Genomic DNA, 25,154 nt, shown 5'->3' with positions numbered 1-25,154 from the left:
TTTTCTATACTTTCGTTTCAATCGGGCACAGAGTTCCTCTTAAAAAGGAAGTATTTAGGCCGTTACAGCCCACCACGCTGGGCAAGTACAAAATTGGTACATTTCACACGTCATGGAGAACATTGTTGAGAACTCTCAGGCATCCAGGTTTCCTCACGTTGTTTTCCGTTACCGTTAAAGCATGTGATATTAAATTGCTTATATTAAAAATGCATGTTATTCCGAAAAGTTAGAGGAGAGACATCTCTCTTTTCACCTCTCTCTTTTTAAGTGTCCAATATGCGTATAATTATTGATTTATTCATTCATAGGCGCAACCTGTTAGTGCGGATAGGTACAATAAATTAATCCTAAAATCATCTTACATATATACAGTTACGATACTCTTTCTCGGTCATTATAATAATGACCAGACTTGCAAGCAGTATGTCTGCATAGGTGCATCTTTACAAAAATCGTAATAACTTCACTAGGAGTCGGTGGAATGTATTTTGCACGTCACCCATTCTACGAGGGCACAATAAATTGTCATTCACAGTTCGCTCGCATTCCTGGGATTGGGAACGCTAAAATGTATTTCGATTCAGTTTACGTTACTGTCATCAAACCGGTCCAATTCCGTGTTACATAATACATATTCATCGGTTCGTAGGCCGCGCTGAAATGGTAATTTCACGTCAACAACATCGCCCCACGATGTCGGTGTTTGCATTTTTTGTCAACTTCACGAGGCAACAGTGTTGTGATTGGTGCCTACTGCAACGTTCTCTCTGTCGGATATGTGTTTTAAGTTATTTATGGCGGCCCAGTTTCGTGATGTTCTGTTTCCTACTAATGAAACTTTGTCGTTTATTAACCGACATCAAAAATAAGGAGGTTATTAATTTGTTTTTTTTTCATGCATAACCCCGAGACGGATTTGCAAAATCCTTTGTTTGTTTAAAAGGGGTTTATGTCGAAATGGTCTTGTATCGGTTGATGAATTTCGGAGACAGACAACGGAACTCTTCAAAACTGGCACAAAATCGATCACTATTGCTATTATCGCATAAATATGCATTGTTTACAATATCGAATACCCAAATGTATTCAGTATATCGGTGTACGCCCAAATTTTTTTTATCAAATTTACAGTTACATATTTTTTTTCGACTGAAAGCTAGTTGTAACACATATTATTCAAGCTTGTATACATTAAGCTTGAATAATATGTGCTAAAATATATTTTCTATTTAGTTGGTATAATATATACAGATATTTTAGAGTTGCTTTTTTATTGTTAAAATTTTTTCTGATTTGTTTTATTCTTCAAGCTTCAGCTGCGTTTTGATGTAATCGTATAGAAACAGTGAAAATTTTTTCTTAGATAAACAGTAACCCTAGGGGAATTAAAAAAATATATCTTGAACCATTTAATAATGGAAATATTACGTTTACTCTCTCAATCTCTCTCTCTCTCTCTCTCTCTCTCTCTCTCTCTTCTATCTCTCTCTCTCTCTCTCTAATCACTCCTTCATTGCTGAAAATCGTGGTCATAGCGTAATTATGCAACCGCTTACGGACCAGTTGTTTCCACCAGCTTCTATCTGAGGCCAGCCTATATAGTGTGAAATTTGCACTTCCCTCAGCTGGTCTGCCCATATAAGTTTACTATCATCATCATCATCATCATCAACCCCAATACGGGCCACTACAGGGCACGGGTCTCGTCTAAGAATGAGAAGGGTTTAGGCGGATTGGTAGACTTTACAAACGCCCTAGAGATCGTTATGGAGAAATCTCGGGCATGCAGTTTTCGTTACGCTGTTTTCCTTCACCGTTTAAAGCAAGTGATATTTAAATTGCTTCAATTAAAAACGCACATATCTGCGAAAAGTTAGTGGCGCGTGCCGGGGCTCGAACTCGGTCTCCATGAAAGAAAAGCCGAGGCCTTAACCACTAGGCTATCAACGCTTCTAAGTTTACCATACAAAAGGATAAAATAAAGTATATATGCAGTAGTTGATCTGCATATGGATCCAATAATAAACAAACCAACAAACACACACATTCGCATTTATAATATAAGTGGATTAAAAGCGGACATACATCGATACAGCTGCACTGTGGTCACGCATTTGTACTGCAGCATACGGTTAGGTACGGGCGTTTGTATAGATACAAATGCAACAGCTTTGTGGACCTTTAAGGTACCTACTGTAACCGAGTCTACGTGAAACGCACGTCGCGTCGGCTGCGTAGAAAGTAGATCCTGAATCATTGCATTGATATACTACCTGGTTTCAACTTCGTACTGTATAACTCATATGTATATTACAACTAGTCTTTGTCTGTATATATTATCCTGACCCACCGCGTTGCCCGCCCGCGCTTTTATTACGTTTGCTCGGCTTAGAGTCGTAGTTAAATGGAGTGATATAAAATAACCGTAATGAAGAATTGGGCTATCAAATTATTACAATTATGGAAAAAATGATCTTTCAAATATAAGGTTAGCTCGTTTAAAAAATGAAACAACCAAATAAAACTAAAAAAGAAGCGGTGATAGCGCGTAGGGTAGGACCTCGACTTCACTTTCGCCGACTTCGAGGCCAGTTTTAAGTAATAAAAATATCACTTACTTTAACGGTGAAGAAAAACATCGTAAGGAAACCTGCATGTCTGAGAGTACTCCATAATGCTCTCAAAGGCGTGTGAAGTCCACCAATCCGCTCTGGGCCAGCGTGGTGGACTACTGCCTTAACCCCTTCTCATTGTGGGAGGAAACCCGTGCTCTGTAGTGGGCCGGTAATGGGTTGACGTAATGATGATAACTACAAATTCAACACCTTTCTTTTTTCTTTTTTTTTTTTAAACCGACCGATACACTTAATATAAAATATAAAAAATAGCCTGTTTTAAAATTATTCCGACAGTATTGCAATTCGCTGACGGGGCTTCACGTTCATTTGCTTATCTACCGAATAATGTTTACAGTATTGAGTGCTATAGATACATGAAAACAATAAATAAATCTTATCGAATAAAATTGAAAAAAAAACAGACCTTTTAACTTTATGATTTAAAACAATCTATGGAATAGCTGTGATACTTACTTTTCGGAGCTATGGGCGTTTTTAATTTAAGCAATTAAATATCACATGCTTTAACTACGAAGAAAAACATCGTGAGGAAACGTGCATGCCTGAGAGTTCTTAATAATATTCTTAAGGACGTGTGAAGTCTACGTCTACGTCTACGTCTACGAATCCGCACCAACCAGCTTGGAGGAATACAGCCTAAACTCTTCTCATTCTGAGAGGAGACCCGTGATCTGTAGAGAGCAGGAAATTTGTGCACAAAGAATTAAGAACATACAGAATCCGCGTAGACAACAAATACTGAAGCATCAAAAACCACTAATCTTTAGTAGTTTGTCGAACAGGCGTGTAGTCACTTTATTCATGCAGCAGTTGACAGTAATTATTGTACCTGTAATGTTCTAAACGTTTACCATAAAATATGGAAAATGGGAACATTCCGCGGATATGAAATGTGACGTGCACGAGACTTGTTCTCGGTTTTTGGACACAATGCACTGCATGCAATAATGGCTGAATGAGGATTCTGTATGTTCTTAATTCTGTGGTTGTGCAGTTGAAGACCATGATGACGATGATAATGCACCAAAATAGAACTAAATAAAATATAAACCTTTTCGAATAACTGCAGCGAGGCATAGTGCCTAAGATGATAATATAATGAATTGTGTTGATATTAGTAGGAAGGTTCGAAAATGTGTGCGTGTACTAGTGTACATACAAAAAATGATCTACGATCATTATCATCATCATATCAACCGATAGACGTCCACTGCTGGACATAGGTCTTTTATAGGGAGTTCCAAATTCCACGGTTCTGTGCCGCTTGGATCCAGCGGCTACCTGCGAATCGCTTAATTTCGCTATAAAGGTCAAATACCGGCACCACGTTTTAGCCATTTTCATGCGATTTCGGTGCAAGTTGACGCATTCTTTACGATTTTTATATATTTCATTGTCGACTTATACTTCTATAAATAGCACTATGATAAAGATAAATTATTTAGGAAGCCAATGCCGTTTACAGAATCATGAAAGGTGGGATGAATATTTTTTTATACGCATTTCCCCAAAAAGTCTCGTAAATGTAAAAATTTAAAAAAAAGAACGGCTTCCAAATATGAACTTTTTGAAACTGACATTTAGATTTTTGAGGATGGATGGCGCGCGTCAGAGGTTAATGTCGTCCTCGTTGGGTGTCGACCAACGCTGCGCTTACCAGTTTGGGGCTGCCATTCCAGCACCTTGGGAACCCAATGCTATATGCTTGATCTACTATATGCAACGGTAAATTTTTTTCCAACGCCGATAAAGAAGTATCACTTCAAATATAAATTGCTTTGCTCTTGTCTACTTACTTGATTATTTTTAAACTACGGGGCATACGCAGCCTTTAATATATAAACGACATGAAATTAATTGCATAATAAAACATAATCCCGAGTGTTTCTCTATAAAACGGTAAGCAATTAACGGAAAAATGTAATCCTGAAAATTATATTCATTTGTATTTATGAGCAGTAAATAATTGAAAACCGTTGAACGTGGATACATAATTTTAATCAGTACCTATAACCGCGAGATTGCGCGCCGACTGAGCGTCTATAGTATTCGACTATCGAAACACTGTAATGTCAGAGTGAAATGGCTCTTACGTTGCTCGTTATAAAGTTGTACATTCTGTACTATCGATTTTTACTTTATATAGTGTTCGCTAGGGGCGCTAGTAAAATAGACAACTCGAACTGTTAATACCGAGCATCAGATCTATTTTTAACCCCCGACACAAAATTATTATTGCAAAACTAAAAGATAAAAATAATTTTTAACAAATAAAGAAATGACTTTAATAAATTCGAATCTAACTTTAGGAGAAGAAATAAATAAGTCGGCAATTTTTTTGTTAAAACAATTTTTATCCTGAAGTTTTTCGAAACCATCCAACAAGACATGTTAAGCTATGCAAAAGGGGAGGAAGAAGAGTCTATCTACACATTTACTTCCACAGCAAAATGATTTAATCCAAAAGGAAAATCCTCTTAAATGGATACCTATTGAACCAACTAGAAGGGTCGTGTATAGATGCATTTGTTTTCATTACGACCTATTGGACATTTGTATTGGGGTGCGCCCTTTTATTTCTTGTCTATTGAACCTCTATTTAAAGACTGGCTTTACTGAATAGCACAGAGAAGCAATTCAAATTCTGTTATTCCTTCATCGTATTATGGGATAATTTGTTTTTTTGTTAAAGATACTATATACCTAATTTACAAGTGGTCTAGACTCGATACCTTTACATAGACGTTAGAAAAACGTATTTGAAATGCCCGGCCCCGGGACGAAAACTAAACTTTTCAAGCAAAAGGGCCTAAAAGACGACGTAACGGATGATCGCGAAACTTTATATATTTTTTACTTTTAAAAACTTTCCCATGAAGTAAAAAAAAAACGTAGATTTTGAGGTTTGTTTTAAGTTAGGGTTTTAAGTTAGGGTGTAAGTTTAGGGTTTTATTTATAAGGAGGCACTTTTTCAGTATATTACTAGTTGACCGGTCACTATAATCAATTATACAAACTTCACTAAAACCTTCTTTTGACAATATATATATATATATATATTAAAATGCTATTGTATTTCAAAATATAGATACATTTACAGTCGGTTTTCCAAAATTACTCTTAAGTAACGTGTTCCACTTTTTATCGCAACGCAAATTGCCCAAGAATATTTTAACCGATCTTTTTGTTCCATATAACCGTAAATCAAAAAAGGAGCAGTATTAAAAACTTAACGGATGCATATTCCACTGTAAAATTTATGCAAAAATATAAAATTTAATCCAATATAATCTTCAAATGTGTGCCTTTAAAAATTTATGTTAATTTTCACCGCTATAAAAATCCTTAAAGCTCTCCTCTTTTGAAGAGCGTTGTAAAAATGAATGAGTTTTTATAAATAGTCGCATCGAGTGAATGCTTTTGTTATTCTTTCCTCGTATAATATTTTTTTTTAGATTTTTTTTTTTATTTCTGGCCAGCAGAGGTCCATTGTCTGTGTTATCTTATACCAGTTTATTTGACATACCTCGACATCTAAGAACATAACATAACGTCAACACTATTTCAATATTACAGCCTTATGTGATGTTGGTTAGGCTTCTGTTGTAACGCAAAGCTTCACTCATATTTACCTGAATATGAAGGAGAATTGTGAATTTAAGGAAAAATGTATCGCGTGAATATTTTCAGCGATGAATGCCATCACGACAAGCTGTTAGGAGAAGGAAAACCCCATTTGAAACCTATGAAGCTTATATTATAAAGTTTGTGAAGTTGGGATATATTGATGTTCTGTACTCAATTTCTTATGAATTGCTCAGCGAATTTGAATGAACTTTGGCATTAAAAAAATTGGGATGATTACGTTCACATTTTTTCGTCTATAAAGAAACCGCAACTTTTGCGAAACTCACCTGAATATTTTATTTCATGTGTGTATTCCGCATACATTTATATCAGGATAACAAGTCTCGAGTCTCAAGTAATGCTTTGAAAAATGGCGTATTTGTAAGAATTTTAACCGTCGTAAAGGCAACTTAAGTGACGTTGTTAAGTTGTTTGTTTTACAAGTCGTGTTCAACTTTTGCAGTAACGTCAAGTTGAGTAACTTTGCTTTTCGATGTAACTTTGACAGTCTATGGAAAGTGGCATGCTAATGTTGTTTTTCCCAATAGCAAATTATTTGAGAAAGGATTGACTAAAGAATTTTCAGAACCAGTAAACCCTACTTATATCACAGAATAACATAGTAGTCCCGAATGAGCCTTCTGGACAAAATATTCATGCGGTAAGTGAGGTGTAGAAGAACCATAATTGAGCTCAGTATTAAGGCACCTACTAAGTAACTATACACAGTCTAAACAATAACGGCATTTGATATAAAAATACAAATAGAAAATCTTTTTGGTAAAACTCAATACAATAATTCTTTGGAATCCTGACCCCCTAAACTAGGAAATCTCGTATCTTAGGGTCCACTGCCTTCCCAAACATTGTTAAAATCATTGAAGTAATTACTAATGCGCTTAAAAAAAGAAAACTACATAATCGTGTGTTGGTGGTTTGGTGTTGGTAACTGAAACTCGTTTGAGTGTGAATTTGTGTTTGTGTTTGTGTGTGTGTTTATGTGTGCGTATGTGTCTCTATTTCACACGCGATCGTGCTTATATTATGAATGCAAAAGTTTGTCTGTGGTGTTACTGTCTTATTATTTCACGCAGAATGGAATAACTGGTTGGCGGCTATTTTGCAAACTAGTAAGACCGGCTAGTGACAAAAACTATACGTTTTAAAAGTATAGTTTTTGAAAATATCTTTCATAGGAAAAGGAATTTGCAGTGAGGCTAGGTTATAACGTTAAAACAAAAATTCTAGGCGAATCTCGGAAAACTGCTAGTTGCTTTATAAAAATTTGAAAACCCCTGGAATAATCATGTTAAAAGGCTATGGTTTTATTATAACCGTATTTCTCTATTGCGAACCAGCGAAGCCGCAGAACGGTCCTGAAACAACAAAACGTGGGGAGATTTATAATTAAAAGCCGCTGAATAGGCGTAGTATTTTTTCCCGCCCATGTCGTGCTAGCGCACATTGGCGTTTTGCACCCGGCCCGATGCGTTTTAACGATGCACCCATACGCGACCGCCAGATAACAGGAAATTACCGGCTGCGAGGGCATCTCCCGGCGTCCCTGTCCCCATTGAATTACCACGTTTAAGGACTATGAGGGCTTCATTAGTGCTCTTATGCGATTTCAATTAACAATAGAATTATAGCTGAGTTTGCTCTTTCATAGAGCCCCACCTTTGTTTGCAACGTTAGGGATGTCCGAACGGTGATGATCCAGGATTACGCTCTAAACATATATGCTGTTTATTTTAGGAGGTACTTAGCTGCAGGTGTTTGAATTAGTGTTATCGATATGGGTATGGCATGCAATTTAATGTAGTATTTATTTTTAAATCTGATCTCCAATGAGAGGGGAGGCTTTTTCTCAGCAGTGCGAGATTAATAGTCTGAGTAGGATGTCATGTTACTGACATTGCATCTATAGTAAATTAAGTTTGTAAATCTTAAATAGCTAAATCTATTTCGGAAATAGTATGCTGTGTTTTCACGTCATCGGCTTTAACTTCACAGAAATCTACATGTGTTTAAAAAGTTAGACCTATGAACGAGTAGTATGACAAAACGCCACGCAACGCAAGTAGTACGGGCCACTTTGATTTCAAATGTCTACTCTTTAGTTCGGAATTCCAATTTTAAATTTATACAGCTGTTTACTCATGCTTTTGTGCTCTGATAACCACAATTCATTTTTTTTTTTCGTCTTTTGGTATTTTCTCTGCGTCACTCAGTTTACAAAATGGAAAATTTGAAATATTGCGTTATTTACGAATACGAGTGCCATCGTTGCACCAGTGCTGCAGAAAAGCTTTAAAGGATTAATGATGAGTTTGGCGGCGGCGTCGCAAAAGAAAACACAGTACGTTTTTGGTTCCAACGTTTTCGTTCTGGAAATTTCGACCTGCAGAAAAAGCCCCGTAGACGCCCGGATACCAAAGTTGATAATAAAGACTTGAATATAATAGATTATTTCTTTACTTATTTTAACAGAAAGAGTGGCACCTATATCGTATGTAAAAATTCAGATATTTTTATGGTAGTATAGTGCCCCACACGGTTAACATCTCGTGTCAAAACTCTAAATAAGCTGTACATCTTGTTCTTTATATAATCCATGAGAAATAATATTATTATCAAAAAGCAAAAGTTTTAGCTTAGTCATATATTGATGTGTGGGGGATTTCAACCATTTCGGATGTCTCATGGGCTCGTCAAAAAATGAAATCCGGCGTTTGTTCCGTTAAATGTTCGCCGGCTGAGTCAAAAGTTGGTGGCGCATATGTTTGATATTTGCGAACGGGCGCGGCGTCGAAACTCTAACAACTTCCCTCATTTGCAGTCGTCCATAGCCCTCGGCTTTGCCTTTTGTTTGTTTGTTTGCTCTCTTTAAATATTTTTTGCGTTGCGCGATTACAAAAGACCGTGCAAGAGCAAAAACCTATTGATAACCTCTTGCACATTCTGCGTTTTCCATTTTCGCATTTAATACTTTGTTAAACATATCTATTTTTTTAAGAGTTTTCGTAAATATAATCTATTTTATTACCTATTCTTTTTCTGAAACAGCTTGAGCTTAAATAATCGGCTGGCTGTATTTTTTAATCTATTATTCATAATTTTTTATGAACAATTTATCTTAACAACGGTTCAAGGTTGTAAATTAATTCATAAGCTGCTAAGCTGAACAACATATGACAATATTTATGTATAATATCAATGCATATAAAAATTCAGAACCGGCGTGATCCGTATAACTCCGGCAATCGCGTCATGGGTGATTTAAAATACCAAGACCAACAAATTAAGCCTCAGTACATGTAGCACGATATTCTTATTTGTCTTTTTTGTACACCCGACGCAAAAACTAAGTTGCGGTGCGTGTGTGTGTGTGTGTGTGTGGGTGTGTGTGCGCGTGTGTGTGTGTGTGTGTGTGTGTGTGTGCGTGTGCATCTTAGACGGCAGCATCACTTAACAAAAGTTAAGATTGCAGAAAATATGGCAGATAAGAATAACGAAAAACAATTACATCAAGAGACAACTTTGCGTTTATATAACAATAAAAGATCAACTCTTACTTAGTGTTTCATTTATGATGTAATTGGCTGAAATATTTTCACGCGTACCAAAATAACTACATACATCAGTATAGATACCACTGTGTAACTTAGTGATAGTCTTTCTATTACAAGCTATTGCAAATATTAGTGTTTAATGTTTAATTATTTCCTTTTGTAGTTTTGTGCTTTTTGGGTTTTTACCACAATAAATAAATTATTATTATTATTTTTATATTAAAACAGAATGTCAACTAAAGTCTGAAAGATTCCGAACATTGTTTTCATCATATTTTGGTGTTGTATTTGTCTATGTCAGTTATTTTCTATTCCGAACAAATATAATATTAAATGATAAATAATCTGTGACTAACTGTCAGACGTAACCCTTCTCTTCCTGAGAGCAATCCCGGCCCTATAGGTACTGGGCCGGTAATGAGTTTATGATGACGACGGTGATGAATCTTATCAATCTTAACGACAATACGTTTAGTCGTTTATAATGACCTAATGGGTAATGACTATTTTCTACAATGCTGAAAAAAATAACATTACATACCTTATCGATGTTATTTTAAAGTCTGGTCGAGTTAGGGTGCTTTTATGACATATGTAGGTAATGTAGCTTTAATACTGACTCAAAAACGCTGAAAACGGCGTAGAATTTTTTCCAGCATAGTACTTATTTGCCGGCTAATAACTAATGTTATATTTATTACGAAGATATTTTACAAGAGTTCATACATTTTACGACTGTGAAGCGCACAAAGGCTTTTTTTAATAATACAGGTTGAAATAAAGCAGCAGCATGTATTCCCTAACGTAGCTTTTTTATAACCACCTCTCATTATCTCCGACACAGCTGCACCACATTCGAGATTATTTATCTACCCTCCTCTCTATCCTTCATTCAATTTGACCTTTGCTTGCTTTTAATATAATTAATTGCTTTCCGTGCTATCTCGCTAAATAAATCCTTTTAACCTAAAACGAGGAATATGAGATAGCATTCATTGCCTATTAAATTACTCATGAAAAAAAATTCATTCGGGTCTTTGAACTCTGCAATTTATTTATGATAACCTACTATCTTAGGATTTAAATCAAACATATTTAATTTTTTAGTAGAATTCTACATACTTACTACCTACTATTCTGCATTTTTTCTTAATTAATATCACAAACAGTGGCGTGCACAGAGTTTTTATCAGTAAGTCAAAAAATTAACTCGGATGATTACATCCGAGTTAATTTTCGTAAAATTCGAATAACTCGTATGAAGGGAGGACCTTCATTAGAGTTATATTGTAATGGTAGGTAGTGCTTTTGCGCATGTATGGAGTTTGTGTTAGGCATAGTATTAGTGTGACTATTGCTAATTATAATATTACAAATATTCTGTGAATAAAGGTTTAGAGGTAGGTTTAATAAATTAAATCATAATGTTTCTACTCAGTCAGGAACTGTCATTTTATAGGTACAATAACGTCATGTTTTTTAATATACTTGGGAAATAACAACGCGTAGTCCGAGCAATAGTTTTTTTCAAACTACACACAATTACACACAATTCGTTCAAAGCCAGTTACACACAATTCGTTTTTAGATAAACATTCACTATCAAACTATCCACATATATACTACAAGTGAATGTTGACAGGCGATCATCATGACAGTTTGATATAATATAGTTAACAGCTCGTGAAACTAGCGCAAGAATCACTTTAGTTTCAAAATGGAACGCTGAGTGAATTGAGACATTGTTTAATTTGCTGAATAAATGATCTAAACAAGAACAAAACCAGGGAGCAAGAATCTAGCCAGATGAGCATTCGCAAATTCGCATTATTGATGCATACTATAATCTGTATTGATTAAGCATTTATATAATCAAAAAAAAATTTCAAGTTTCAACAGATTCTATCCATCATTAAATAGATTGATTTATGCAGACTTCGTTCTATAAGGGAACTTCCGGCAGAGTTTAAACAGCGTGTTCCTCATTGCGTTATTATATGCGATAGAAAAGTATAATAGATGACGTTTATTTGCAGTAAGTAGTTTTGTTTAGATAACGAGGAGATTTTATATGGAAGGCAAAACGACGCGACTTCATAACTCTATCCAAAATTGATAAAAAGTAACGTAGTAAGTAACCTGCTGTCACGTTTTTTAACCTGCCAAGTTAAGTTTATATGCCGCTTTGTCAATGCTATGTGTATTTGTAATTGAAGTGCATATCAGTCCATGTTTTTGTGTGTGTGCAATGTTTAAAAACGTGTAATATGCATGTTGTTAGTGCTCTTAATAAATAAATAAAGAAACCCCCTCACTCCAATCGTCGCCATTGCCGAGATTTGGCCTCACATGAGGGATACGCAGGCCGACGGTCCCTAAGGCGCTTCATTCGTGTATGGCAGAGCCTCTTTTTAAGGCTCGCCTACCAGCCCGTGTTACGCTGTTGAAATCATTAGGGTTAAGGTTAAATCAGCTACACACAATACGAAAAAAAAATCGCTTTGCTACGTACTACGCATCCATTCGTTGCGTGTTTGTACACTTGGTTAGAGTGAGCGTCGTTTCGTGAGATAAAAGTACTAGTGGTTGATTCATTAGATTTATTATTTGGATATCATCAGAACTGCAACAATAGAAAGCTTTTACCAACGCGAAAGATGAACAAAAAATGCAATGCTAGGAGCCCCTTAGTCGATAGCGTCGCGACGTCGGGCGGCTCGCCGGCTGCCGATCGCTTACTTTTATTTTTCCTTTCTCGAAACGCGCTAACTTGAACCGCAAACTTGGATGGATTTGTCATGAATAATTTAAATCATTCCCTTGCTTTATGCGAAACTAGTTGTTGCCCTCAACATCGTCGGCGTAAAGGTTTTATAAATATCCCTACATAACTAAAGCCTCCGTGATCTCCATTCCATTGCTTCGAAGATGCATAAGATTTAGCCAAGATTGTTTTAGCTTTTAAAAACCGTGCACAGGCAACAAAGTTTTTTTTTAAACGCAATGGTTGTCAAAGTCAAAGTCGAAATTATCGTAATGCAAGTAGGTAGGCCCATAGATGGCACTTGATGCGTACATTACATAAAAACATGGTGGTGAGTTAGATGATGGCGATAACTTCAACTACGAGGTTCTTAAAACTAAAACTACGAGGGTTCCAAACGCGCCCTGGTCAAATAAAAAAAAACATGCAGTCTAATTGAGAACCGAGAAAGTTGATGGTTGCTTTTACAAAATGGAAGCTATATATTTTCCGTTTTCTGGCGAGATCGATTAAGCGGTGTGTTTAAACACAGGTAACAAAGGTTTATGTGTTCAAAGTTTTGATTCAGCCTTTAAGCCGTGTATAAGTAACGTTTGTACAAACATAAAACATACACACTTTCACACACGTAATGTATGGGATATCACAAGCAGGCCAGATCGAACGCAGTGGGATACGGGCGTATTGATTCTGCTACCCGATTTGGTGTTTGCAAATATTTTACCAACACACGGACCTTTCAATTCAATCCAATTCAAATTTAAAACTCAGGACGATGCGGTTGATATTTTATTCGAATGTCATTTTTTAGCTTTGGCTACTCTTAGGGCTACACCCAAAATTGAGATTTGACACTATATGTAACTCTGTTTGTGGTGATAATCTGTTAAGCATCCTACTATTATCGGCTAACCCGCGACTTAGTCTGCTCATAATTTCTGTTAAAGGCACATAATAATATGTTCGATGAACATAGGTCAAAACAAGCCGCCGCGCCGCTAAAAAATTGCTAAATATATTTTTTCAATATGGGTATCAAATGAAAGTCTTGACTAGTAGAATACTATAAACTACGAAGCCATTTAACTCCAAAATGGCCGTCACCATAAAATGGTGAATTATGTTTTTTTCACAACTCCCGCAATATAGTGCCAGGGATTTTAAAAATTTAAAAGCAAATCAAGCAAAACACTTACCGTTGTGAAATTTATACACAGGAGCTAACGAAACAGTTCACTCTGTCAAAGCACAATATTTTTTTATACTAAAGCAACTCACAGTATTTGAAGTACCTAATAAAAAAAACAACAAGTGAATTACTCTTGCATCTTAACATCAATTTTAAGTAAATTAGGTAATTTTTTACTTTTAACATCAATATTCAAATTTGTTCTTAAAACAAATATTAACAAAGCTCAAATTAAAATAATTTAAGTAGTCGATGAGGCCGTATCATAATTTGTCCATTGCTTTGTCTGCGTCTTCTCGTAGTCTAGACGAGATGATAGTCTCGTATAGTAGGTATTTTCAGATATTGTTGGCACTGGCAATGTAGAATTCGAATCAGGGTAGAAGTGTATTTCTTCTTTCTTTTAATATGTCTATTTAGACGCTCACGTCGTCGATACCATTCTGCAATCAAATCGATAAATCCTTATTTAATTCCAGGTCACGTTGGAGGGTGCGGAGTGACAGACGAGGTAGTGCAATGGATGGAGCGCATACAAAACTCGGGTGTAGACGACGACACCCCCGTCTCCGCCGCTCCCACGCACACGTATCATTCACTGGCGGCGCCCAGCTCGCAGCACCCCAACAGCTTGAGGGATGATTCGACTAGGTATATACTGTTCTCAAAACTATAAAGAAATTAGGTACGCTTTGTTATCACCACTTTTTTCTAGTACACCTAATTTTTATATCATCCGAGAGTCAGTTCCGGATTAGCCAACGAATTAGTTGTGCAGATGCTTAGGGCATCACGTTTCGGGGGCACCATAAACAGCAACGACTAAATATTCGCGGGCTCATGAAAGGTAAGGCTGTTTGAGAACCATCTGAGAAATCGCATTTTAGTAAATATAAATATCGTTAGCTTAGCCCAAGTTTTCGAGACACCCAAAATTATACTATGCAAAAGTCGTAGAATATGTAGATCATAATAACACCCCATAAGTTTTGCTAAGATAACTCTTAATTTCTAACTTTATAGACAGGTTTATTATGCGATTATTGTTAATATTAGCTAAGCGATATTAACAATAATCGCTAGCTAGATTGGTATTATTAGCTAAGCGACCATATATTATGTCTCGTTAAAAAAAATCCGTAACAATATTTCAGATAAGTACATCTTCAGATACGAATGAAATCGAAATATCTTCCAAAATAAATCAGCGTTGCAGGGGTCGACTAACACAAATATAGTAAATAAACATACATAATATAATTCTTAGGAGTAAAACGTCAGTATGTACCTATTGCGTAATTTACTCGGAAACTTGTAATGCATTTGTTCCAGATTGAGCATTACTAATTTGTTGGTAGATTGAATTCTCGATGTTGGATGTTATTACAGAATCACAATGCTATATGGTCGTAAAAAACCTCGGAAAATTCCGACACTTTTAATTAATATAGGCAGTTATTTTTCTGATATGATGCTATCTTGTTTGTTTTTTTTTAATTTGGGTGGGATGTGAAAATCCCACTGATAAAGTTTTATTGTTATAACTTAGTTATCTTACTAGCAGACGATCGTAGCTTCTTCCGCGTAGAGTAGGTATATGCTTTCCTTTGACTAATGTTTTCTCGCGAATCAAATCCTCAAAAAAGAATCCTCTGTACAACGCTAGATAGCTACTTAGGACTCCCCTATTCTGCCTTGACCGTAAAAATAAATCGCATTTTCTTATCACATGATGTAATTAATACAAGTATCGTGACTTGACGATAATATTCGAACTACGACTGACGGAATCCAACCACTCGCATAACGCTTTTTCCTTACGTGACGATTTTATAACAGTTACCACAAGACGCGATAAGGAAATTCGTTCCGTAAAATCATTCGTAGTTGGTAGATTCTTCCGCCTTAGAAATCTGCTTCCTTTTATCGTGGCTGAGGTTCTTAACCATGTATGCGAGCCTATATTGTTATTATAAGCCAGATGTTCCTGCAGTTCAAAAGATTTAAGGTTTTTATTAAGGTTATTTCCAAAAGATCTCTATCTTTTGGAAATAACCTTATTCAATACATTATATGATCTAAACCGATGGACGTGCCCTAATGGGGTTTTTGTAGGGATTAAAATTCTTGTTTCGCCTGTGTCCAGATTTTCCCTGAGACACGTTCGTTATCGGCTGCCCGTCTAGTGGGGTCTACCCACAAATATTATATAATATAGTTTATTCTTTCAAAAATATAGTCCAAATTTGGTTTCAGTTAATTTGATGAGTTGTCTATAAATCAGTAGTTAATATCATATCTAATTACTGAGCCTGTTTCGTTAGGTTTATGTGAGTAATGAGGTAGATGTATGAATATTTTATAACTTTATAACAAGTACAAAGGAAACTATTATCATCTTATGATTGTAATTGCGATAACTAGTTATATTAAACTATAGTAGGTACTAATTACCGATCGGGAAAAAAACCTTGGATATATATCTTCTGTTTTAGTTGAGTTACTTAACTATTCTATATAAGGTTTTACGAAACTGATTTTTTTTTAACTTATTTTTGATATTTAGATATTGTGATTTCTTTTTCAATCAAACGCAAACAAAACACTGTACCAAAATCTTTAAAAAACTTATTTTTTTTAAACTTTAACTGTTATAGTATAAGTATTTTAGGGTTGCGTCTCTACTACGTAATGGAAAAAGAGAAACGGAACCCCGTACGGAAGAACTCACTAACATGCATATTGCGTATTGCATATAGCTTTGTATTTTTTTTTCCATAAATGGTTTTTCCACTTATGTTATCTGCCTGCTAAATGCTTAAGCCGGGTCCAAATATGTATTATTTGCGTTCTTGCTCAAACACCCTCGTCCACCGACGACATCAAACCCAAACATGTGTTTACACGCTAGAATGCCGCAGACAGTTCTTTATGCATCATTTCAGTGAACGTTATTTTTGTTCTTTGTATCTCTTAAAATTGGAACTTACACGAACATTTATGGTAGGTAAATAAAACCGTCTTGGACCCGCCGATCGATCGGTGGTTATAAAAGTTTCTAATTGTAAATAAAGTTTTTCTTATCTGTGTCCTAATCTTAAGATTGCCTGGCAAAGCTCGCTTCAAAGCGATAAGGCTGCCTTTTGTATTCTACTCCAGTCTTTGTGTTTTTCTCTATTCGTCGTGGTGTACAAATAAAGAATTTAATTAAAATATAATTTTTCATCCTTGTACAGGAACTGGGACTTTCATACTTACAACAAGTATTCACGAGCCGCGAACACCGGCGAACATTCGCGAGTTAGACGAGCGGCGGCCGACGAAAAGATAAGAAATATGTGTTCACTTTATATACAGACAGATCCGCTTATATGGCGGCATATTAGGGAAGGTTTTCCGGATGTAAGTATAATTATTGTTTTATCTATTCATTGAGTATTTTGCCTTCTGTCTTCGCCTTATTTGGTTTATCATGGCGTCATCCCTATCTAAGCAAACCATATTTAAAAGTAAATACGATTATTTACGTAGGACTATTTTATAAGAACTATTGAAACGTCATGTCTCACTTTTTCAAGAGACTCTACAATCGGATGGCAGATCCTACCGAGAAAATGTCAGAAATGGCTCGTCAGTTGCACTTTTCAAATTGCTACTTTTCAATAGCAAACGCTATACTTTTTAAGTACAGCGTTTTACTATTTCACACTTGTTATTCCATGTTTATATTGACGAAAGCAGCTTCCAAGCAACCTTGTCATTAAGAAATTCTTCAACAATTTTAATACATTGCTTGAACATTTGTGTTTTAATACAACGCTGGGACAAATGAACAAAAAATGAATATCCATCCACTGCTGAAACCAGGTCTTGCCTGTGTCTAGCGGCTTCCCGTGACTAATATCATCTGCACCTAGTAGAGCTAGCTACCAATGCTACATTATCTATTGCAGGTTCGCCATTCCACTATGTTACTAATAAGTTTAAATCTTTTAGCACCGAGACCCTCATAAAAAGAGCGAGGTAGACGCTAAAACACGAGAAGAAATTCTGTCACTTATATCGCACCACGTGACCGCAGTCAACTACATATACCGATACACGAAATTCGACGGTCGCAAGAAAGAACACCGAAATATACAGTTTGAAGTACAAAGGATAAAGGTATACATGAATTTCAGCCTTATATCTTTGAAACCTTGAGGCGATCTTTTATTTTGATGATATTCACTCCCTGAGTCCATTGAGGAGGTTAGTAATAACCTTGACCAGTATTATTGCCTGGCGATTTAAGAGGGTCACACCGCGCTGCCAAAGTTCTAAACATTTTATTGTTATAATATAATATATCAAGTTTAAAGATAAGTCCTTTAAATTTCGAAATTCCCTCGTAAATCTAGACCAATGAAAATAACTTTGTTGTCTTGTTGAGCCCATTTAGATTTGCTGAGGATCTGATAAAAATCTTTGGAGCTACTATTTAATGTACTAATGTTAAATTAAGTGAGATATGGTAAATCATTTGTTTTTTTTTTTTTAAGATCGACGACGATTCATTGTGTACCCCACATGTGTTCGGGAGCGAAAGCAACCAGTTTTGCTTAGAAAATATCGACGTGTCAAATTTTCTGAACCTCCACTCACTCGGCAACCATGAAGACTTCTGCCTTGCCTACGTGTTCACGTACAGGGATTTCACTGGAGGCACACTGGGTATGATACATTTCATAGATCTAGTATTCTGCTTTTTATTGGAATTGGCTTCATAATCACCATGTCTAAATGTCTTTCTGAGCACAGATTTCCTATCTCACTGGTTATTTATTTAACCTATCTCGATAGAGAGATTAAGAGGAAATGCCGGCTTAAGAAATGTTTCTGTGATTTTCGCAAGCAGGATACATAACTGTACGTCATTAAGGACGTTGGTTTGATGTCGGTGTAGCTTCGCTTTACCCGGAGGCTACACCACCGTTCGTTTGCGTCCTGCGTGTGGCCAATCACAAGGCTTGCTCGTACGTGCGCTTCTTGTGGTTGGACGCTGGGCGCTAAATAAAACGCTGCGGTTTGGCTTTGCGTTAAGATGTAACTAAATACATATTCTATTTGAATAAAACAATTATTGTTCCGTTCAGGGCTCGCATGGGTAGCAAGTGCTAGTGGCGCCTCTGGAGGTATCTGCGAGAAGTATAAGACATACACAGAGACGACCGGCGGCATGTACCAGAGCACGAAGCGCTCTCTGAACACTGGAATCATCACATTCGTTAACTATAACAGCAGAGTGCCGCCCAAAGTGAGCCAGCTTACACTAGCGCACGAGATCGGGCATAATTTTGGATCTCCGGTAAGTTGCAAAAGGACTCGCGCATTTTGCAGAAAAACTTATCTAGCTTTTGTGGTCACTGAGTTTTTACGACTGTCTTATCTTAAACCTTAAACCTTTAAACAGTTAAAAAAACTTTGAGAATGTGGAAACTTTTATGGTTAAAACAAATTATAGCCCGATTTTTCTGTTTATATTGCGACCTTAACTAATTCTACTTTCAGCACGATTACCCTTCGGAATGCCGTCCGGGAGGACAAGAGGGCAACTACATAATGTTCGCTTCCGCAACTTCGGGCGATCGACCCAACAACAGTCGTTTCTCAACTTGTTCTGTCGGCAATATCAGTGCAGTGCTAGATGCCGTGCGTGACGGCCGCAAACGAGACTGTCTCAAAGAGAACGCTGGCGCCTTCTGCGGTAACAAGATCGTTGAGGATGGCGAAGAGTGTGACTGCGGTAAGTTGCAAAGACATTAGGCTATATTGTACCTTGGTAATAATATGGTATAGACGATTCAGCTCAGAATAATACGGGCAATATTTTGTATTGCCCCTAAGCTCCACAGATTAAATGCGGTTTGCTGTACCTTTCCCCTAAGTCTTAGTTACTTCGGACGATTAATTCTGGAATCAAAACAATGTATGACCTTGATCACATTGGTCGTGGATTGATAGACTGATAAAAATATCTACATACTTTTCAGTTTTGTTGTTTATTTCTTAATCCAATTGATCTTTCCACCAGATTGATACATTTATTTTTGAAGGTGCAAGGTACTTTATTACAAAAGCTTCATTACGTGTTGTATTACCGCAAAGATGCGAACTTGAGCCCTTAAAGTTGATCTTGAAAAATATTCTGATATTTTTTAACTTATCTGGAATGCTACAGGTTATAACGAAAAGGAATGTAATGATCGTTGTTGCTACCCAAGACAGTTGAGCAACTATGATGTTGAAAGAAACAGTTCTGCAAAAGGCTGCCAACGGAGAGCCCACACACAGTGCAGGTAAGAATTCTGGATGAAGAAGTGAGCGCAATAATACAGTTGCTCTTGCGTCAGACTTGTGATTATCTCATTCTGGTCTTACCGAATGTTATTTGCTGAAACTACGGCAAACTTTAAACCTATATAGTTTTGCCAATAGTGAAAGAGTGTCAGACGATCGGCAAGGATAGAGTAACAAAGTTTGGTACTAAGGCCCTTTGACCCATTTTATTTAACTTCATAACCCTGTATTGTACTTGTGTTTTATGCGTCAGGAATCATGAAAAGCAGAGTGTTTTCCTTTTTTAGCAATTCATATGAATAACGTAAAAAAAATAATGTTTCCTATGAGATTATTGGCTATCCGCCACAAATGATACTAATCATTTCTTAGTCTGCAAAATCCATAGTAATTCTTATTTGTTACCTATGTTTGTTATAGCCATTGCACTGAGTTTGTCATTTTGGTATAGAGTTAGCAATCCTAGAGAGAGATAGGCATACTTTTGAGCTCAGGAAAGTATACGATTTCAGCTGGATTCGAAAAACAGTAACGAACCGCGGTCTATATCGTGTGCAACTGCTTGTTGACTTCTTTCAGTCCATCACAAGGCCCCTGCTGCAACGCCCAGACCTGTGAATTCGTATCAGCTGTGACCAATCAGACGTGTAGAGAGGCCACTGAATGCAGTCACGCCTCGTTCTGTTCCGGCCGATCTGCTGAATGCCCCAACCCGCGCGCTATGAACGACCACACAAAATGCAATAATGGTGAGTTGAGTAAATGGCCATTACACACTAACAAGCTTTCATCAAATTAATGTGTGACCTAGGACAATCTGTTCGTGTAATCTGTGGATTGATAGATTTCTATAAAAATATTATGTTGATAATTTTCATATTTGACATCCATCTCTTGAATCGAAGGTCGCAAATAGAATTAATTCTAGATTTGTCTAATAATCTAGAGAGAGATAGAAATACTATAATTATCGCTTGATTAATGGGTCGCTTTATATTACTTTCATAATTTGATTTTTCTTCCGGTTAGTGCCTTAACTTAGCTTTTTGAGTCCTGTAACTTTTGTAGGGATTACGAAATTCGACGGTTTTATACTGCTCGTAACCAGCGCCCCCCTGCGACCCTTTAATATGCCTATATCTATTATATTATATATTTATTTATTATATATTATATATCTAGATATACCTACTTCTAATCTACAAATAATACCACGCTGTCAGTTAACCGATCTTATTCTGGTAATTTTAATTGTAGGTACACAATTATGTATCAAGGGGGAATGCAGTGGCTCTATCTGTCTTGCGTGGAATATGAAGGAGTGCTTCCTATCCTCATCGCCCACGAAGATAGGCGACGGCGTAACTGCAGTTGTCAACAGAAGGGCGTTATGTCAGTTGGCCTGCCAGACCGGGCCCGACCCAGAATCTTGTAGGAGTACAGCGGAATTCGCCCATCAAGTGGGCCTGCCAACTGGTGGCATTAGTTTGCGACCTGGATCACCGTGTGATAACTTCCAGGTAAGCGTGCCGCTATATAAAATATCTATACCGAACAAGACTTAGCTAACTTCTAAGACTCTGTTAGAGATTGGCAACCATAACTGACTATCTATTGAAAGTTTGTGCGTAATACAGATGCGTCTAAATACTTGAATTATTCAGCCTCTCCTTTCCTTTCTCCAGTCGATTCAAAGACAAAAAAAACTTTCTTCTCGTCTTTTTCCGGCTATTTTCCAATTTATTATGATTTGAAGGAGGTCATAAACTTCGCTTCTCAGAATATGATCATGGTACTTAATTTCGTCAGTTCATAATTTCTAGATCTTTGCCTAGTCTAGAGTTTACGAAATTCTCAACATTCGCCTATATCCTATACATAAAACTTATTTTACAAAGAACACGCTATAAAAGTCTTACGATAGGAATTTAATACGGAAAAGTCTTCTTTGATCTATTTTAATTAATCGTCTATCGACGGTCTTCTTTCACATATAATACTCTTGAGAGAAAACTTATTTCTGCACAAAATGGAAAAGATTCTAAATTATAATCGTACCCTGGATGTTGCGATAGGCCATCTTTGGTCACAAAAACAAATTTCAATTCTGTAATGATACCAAAACAGTGCCGTAGTTTAATATAAACCGAATCATATTAAAATTGGACTAGATTGCTTGCTGGATTCGGTACTTTGGATTTAAATCAAAATGCTAAGTAATATATTTATATTATGTTATAAATAGCGAAGCTGGAAAGGTAAGGTAAGGTAATAATATAAAAACTTTTATTTTTAGGGCTACTGCGACGTGTTCTTAAAATGCCGCGCAGTGGACGCCGAGGGTCCCTTAGTGAGGCTGAAGAATCTTCTGCTAAACCGCGCGACATTGCAGACTGTGCAAGCGTGGGTCACAGAGCAATGGTGGGCCGTTTTGCTCGGTGGGGTGGCCCTCATTGTATGTATGGGTGCTTTCGTCAAGTGCTGCGCCGTTCATACGCCTTCTTCTAATCCGAAGAGACCGCCAGCAAGGTAATTTTACAGGAATTGAAAAATGAGCAGTATGAGTCGAACGCATAAATATAATTGACGTTGAACCATCCTGACTATTATATGATGCAAAAGTGTGTTTGTTTGTTTGTTTGTTTGTTTGCCCTTCCTTTAACCCTAACTTAACAACCAATCGACTTGGCAAAAAATAGTCTATTGCGCTTTGTAATCGTTCGGCGGTACGTCTTTGTCGGCAGTGTGGTAACTAGCCACGGCGGAAGCCTCCCATCAAACCGGACCAGAGAAAATTCAGAAATTACAGCGCTCACCGTTACGCCTGGGAGGTCGTCGTATGTCTTATCTTGTCAAAATATTTTGGTGAACAATATAGGTATTATGTGCACTTGCACTTTGGTGAACAATAAAGGTGTAGCGGTCTCTACATTACCGAAATAGATGGCGCCACAAAAATCCTGCATTGCGCTAGCGAAGTGGTCACAAAAATTGACCATATATACAAATTCCAAAGATGAATGTTCGGACCTCGGTCCCCGAGCACGATCACCCGCTCGGAAGATCTTCCTATTGTTACGGTTGAGCGTATCACCATAGCTCCCGTACAATAGGTATTATGTGGCAATAAACTCCCAACTTGCACCTACCACCGGCCATAACACCGGTTTTTATTCTTTTTTTCCTTTCTGGCTTCTTTATGACAGACTGTATTTATTGTATTTCGCATAGTTTAAGTTTAACAAATATAACCTAAAATAATCTAAACTATTTAAAACTAAATAAAATCTAAAACGTCCTCGAAACCACCGCAGTGAGGCACAAATCCTAAGATGCTGGCAGCATTGCCCCTTTGGATGGCCAAACTAATTCGTTGGCCAAGGTAACTGCCCGCTCTAGGATCACCGGAAGACTCGATAACCCTTTTCGATAATTCTTTGAAAAGGGCTCTTGCCTCCGGACCCCACGGTCCCAAAGTCTCTACTCCAAAAGGCACAAAAATGAAGCTGCTATCCAGGTTTTCATATTTACGCCTCTTGGCCTGCTCGGCACTGGTAGCAGCCGCACCTACCATTGACGAAATATATTTTGGAATTTATTGTATACAAATATTCTATTATATTTTTTTATATTATATGTGTACGTTTACAAAGTAAGTTTATTTTATATAATTTATTATATTATTATTTTTTATTTATTTTTGTAATTAATGTTTCTTATTTAAGCAATACTTTGTGTAAACCCTAACCCTTCTTCTTAACTTCGTGTACTCAATTTGGTAGGTTGCCTGGTAGAGATCGCTTTTAAGCGATAAGGCCACCTATTGTACCTTTTCTCCTTTATTTTAATTGTATATATGTATATTTTTTAATGCCTGTTATTTTTTCAAATTTGGTGTGCAATAAAGCGTATTTCTTTCCGGGACCTCCAACTCGAAATCCAACGCACAGTGATGCGCGCCAGGGAGGTCGTCGAACCAAGTTGACTCAAATGAATATTAAATATTTCGCAGGCGGTTGTCTGAGACGCTGCGCCGCCCGATGAACACGCTGCGGCGCATGCGCGGCGCGGCAGGGGAGGCGCGGCGCGCGGGCAGTGCGCAGCGAGCGCCCCGCCCCGGACACCGGCGCGCGCGGCAACACAAGGGCTACGCGCCGCCGCTCACCTACGCCGCCAGAGATCTCGGTGAGTTGGCTATTTATTCGACGAACAATGTCTAAATAAGTAACACCTAAACAAAGAAGATTCCTAAGCCTACATTTACCTTTCACCAATCAATATACTCACCTTTCACCAATCGATTTTTACCAGGCAACTCATATAATTGTCTATCTGTCTTTAACCTTTCACCAATCTATTTTTACCAGGCAACTCATATAACTTATTTGTCTATCTGTCTTTAACCTTTCACTAATCGATATTTACCGGGCAACTCATATAACTTACTTGTCTATCTGTCTTTAACCTTTCACCAATCGATTTTTACCAGGCAACTCATATAACTTACTTGTCTATTTGTCTTTAATCTTTCACCAATCGATTTTTACCGGACAACTCATATAACTTACTTGTCCATCTGTCGTTAACCTTTCAACAATCGATTTTTACCAGGCAACTCATATTACTTATTTGTTTATCTTTCTTTAACCTTTCACCAATCGTTTTTTACCAGGTAACTCATATAACTTACTTGTCTATCTGTCTTTAACCTTTCACCAATCGATTTTTACCAGGCAACTCATATAACTTACTTGTCTATCTGTCTTTAATCTTTCACCAATCGATTTTTACCGGGCAACTCATATAAACTTACTTGTCTTGTCTGTCTTTAACAACAAGGCACAATAGACAAAAGTTTGTGTGCTAGTTACATTCCGCTGGTGTAAAGCGAGACGTGCACGGGGCGTTTTTACTTTTTTTTGACACAGTGCACTGCATACAATAATGGCTGAATGAAGATTCTGTATGTTATAAATTTAATTTATTTATTTTTATTTACACTCTCTCAACTCTTAATTTGT

General features: G+C 36.9%; 1 protein-coding gene across 1 annotated transcript in view; it reads left to right on the top strand.

Annotated features, from left to right (window-relative positions):
- LOC120626562 (disintegrin and metalloproteinase domain-containing protein 10) overlaps window positions 1–25,154 on the top strand; it is a 112,852-nt gene that overhangs the window by 77,884 nt on the left and 9,814 nt on the right. The window contains exons 5-15 of the mRNA XM_039894115.1: window positions 14,274–14,445; window positions 17,031–17,196; window positions 17,791–17,958; window positions 18,336–18,507; window positions 18,930–19,141; window positions 19,345–19,579; window positions 20,015–20,132; window positions 20,713–20,882; window positions 21,391–21,653; window positions 22,430–22,662; window positions 24,146–24,318. Of these exons, the coding sequence (XP_039750049.1) occupies window positions 14,274–14,445; window positions 17,031–17,196; window positions 17,791–17,958; window positions 18,336–18,507; window positions 18,930–19,141; window positions 19,345–19,579; window positions 20,015–20,132; window positions 20,713–20,882; window positions 21,391–21,653; window positions 22,430–22,662; window positions 24,146–24,318 (2,082 nt within the window). The remainder of the gene's footprint in view (window positions 1–14,273; window positions 14,446–17,030; window positions 17,197–17,790; window positions 17,959–18,335; window positions 18,508–18,929; window positions 19,142–19,344; window positions 19,580–20,014; window positions 20,133–20,712; window positions 20,883–21,390; window positions 21,654–22,429; window positions 22,663–24,145; window positions 24,319–25,154) is intronic.

Source organism: Pararge aegeria, chromosome 9, assembly GCF_905163445.1.
Source record: "Pararge aegeria chromosome 9, ilParAegt1.1, whole genome shotgun sequence".
Taxonomy (NCBI): Eukaryota; Metazoa; Arthropoda; class Insecta; order Lepidoptera; family Nymphalidae; genus Pararge; species Pararge aegeria.
The sequence above is the reverse complement of the archived record's forward strand: the minus strand, read 5'-3'. Positions and strand labels throughout refer to the sequence as shown.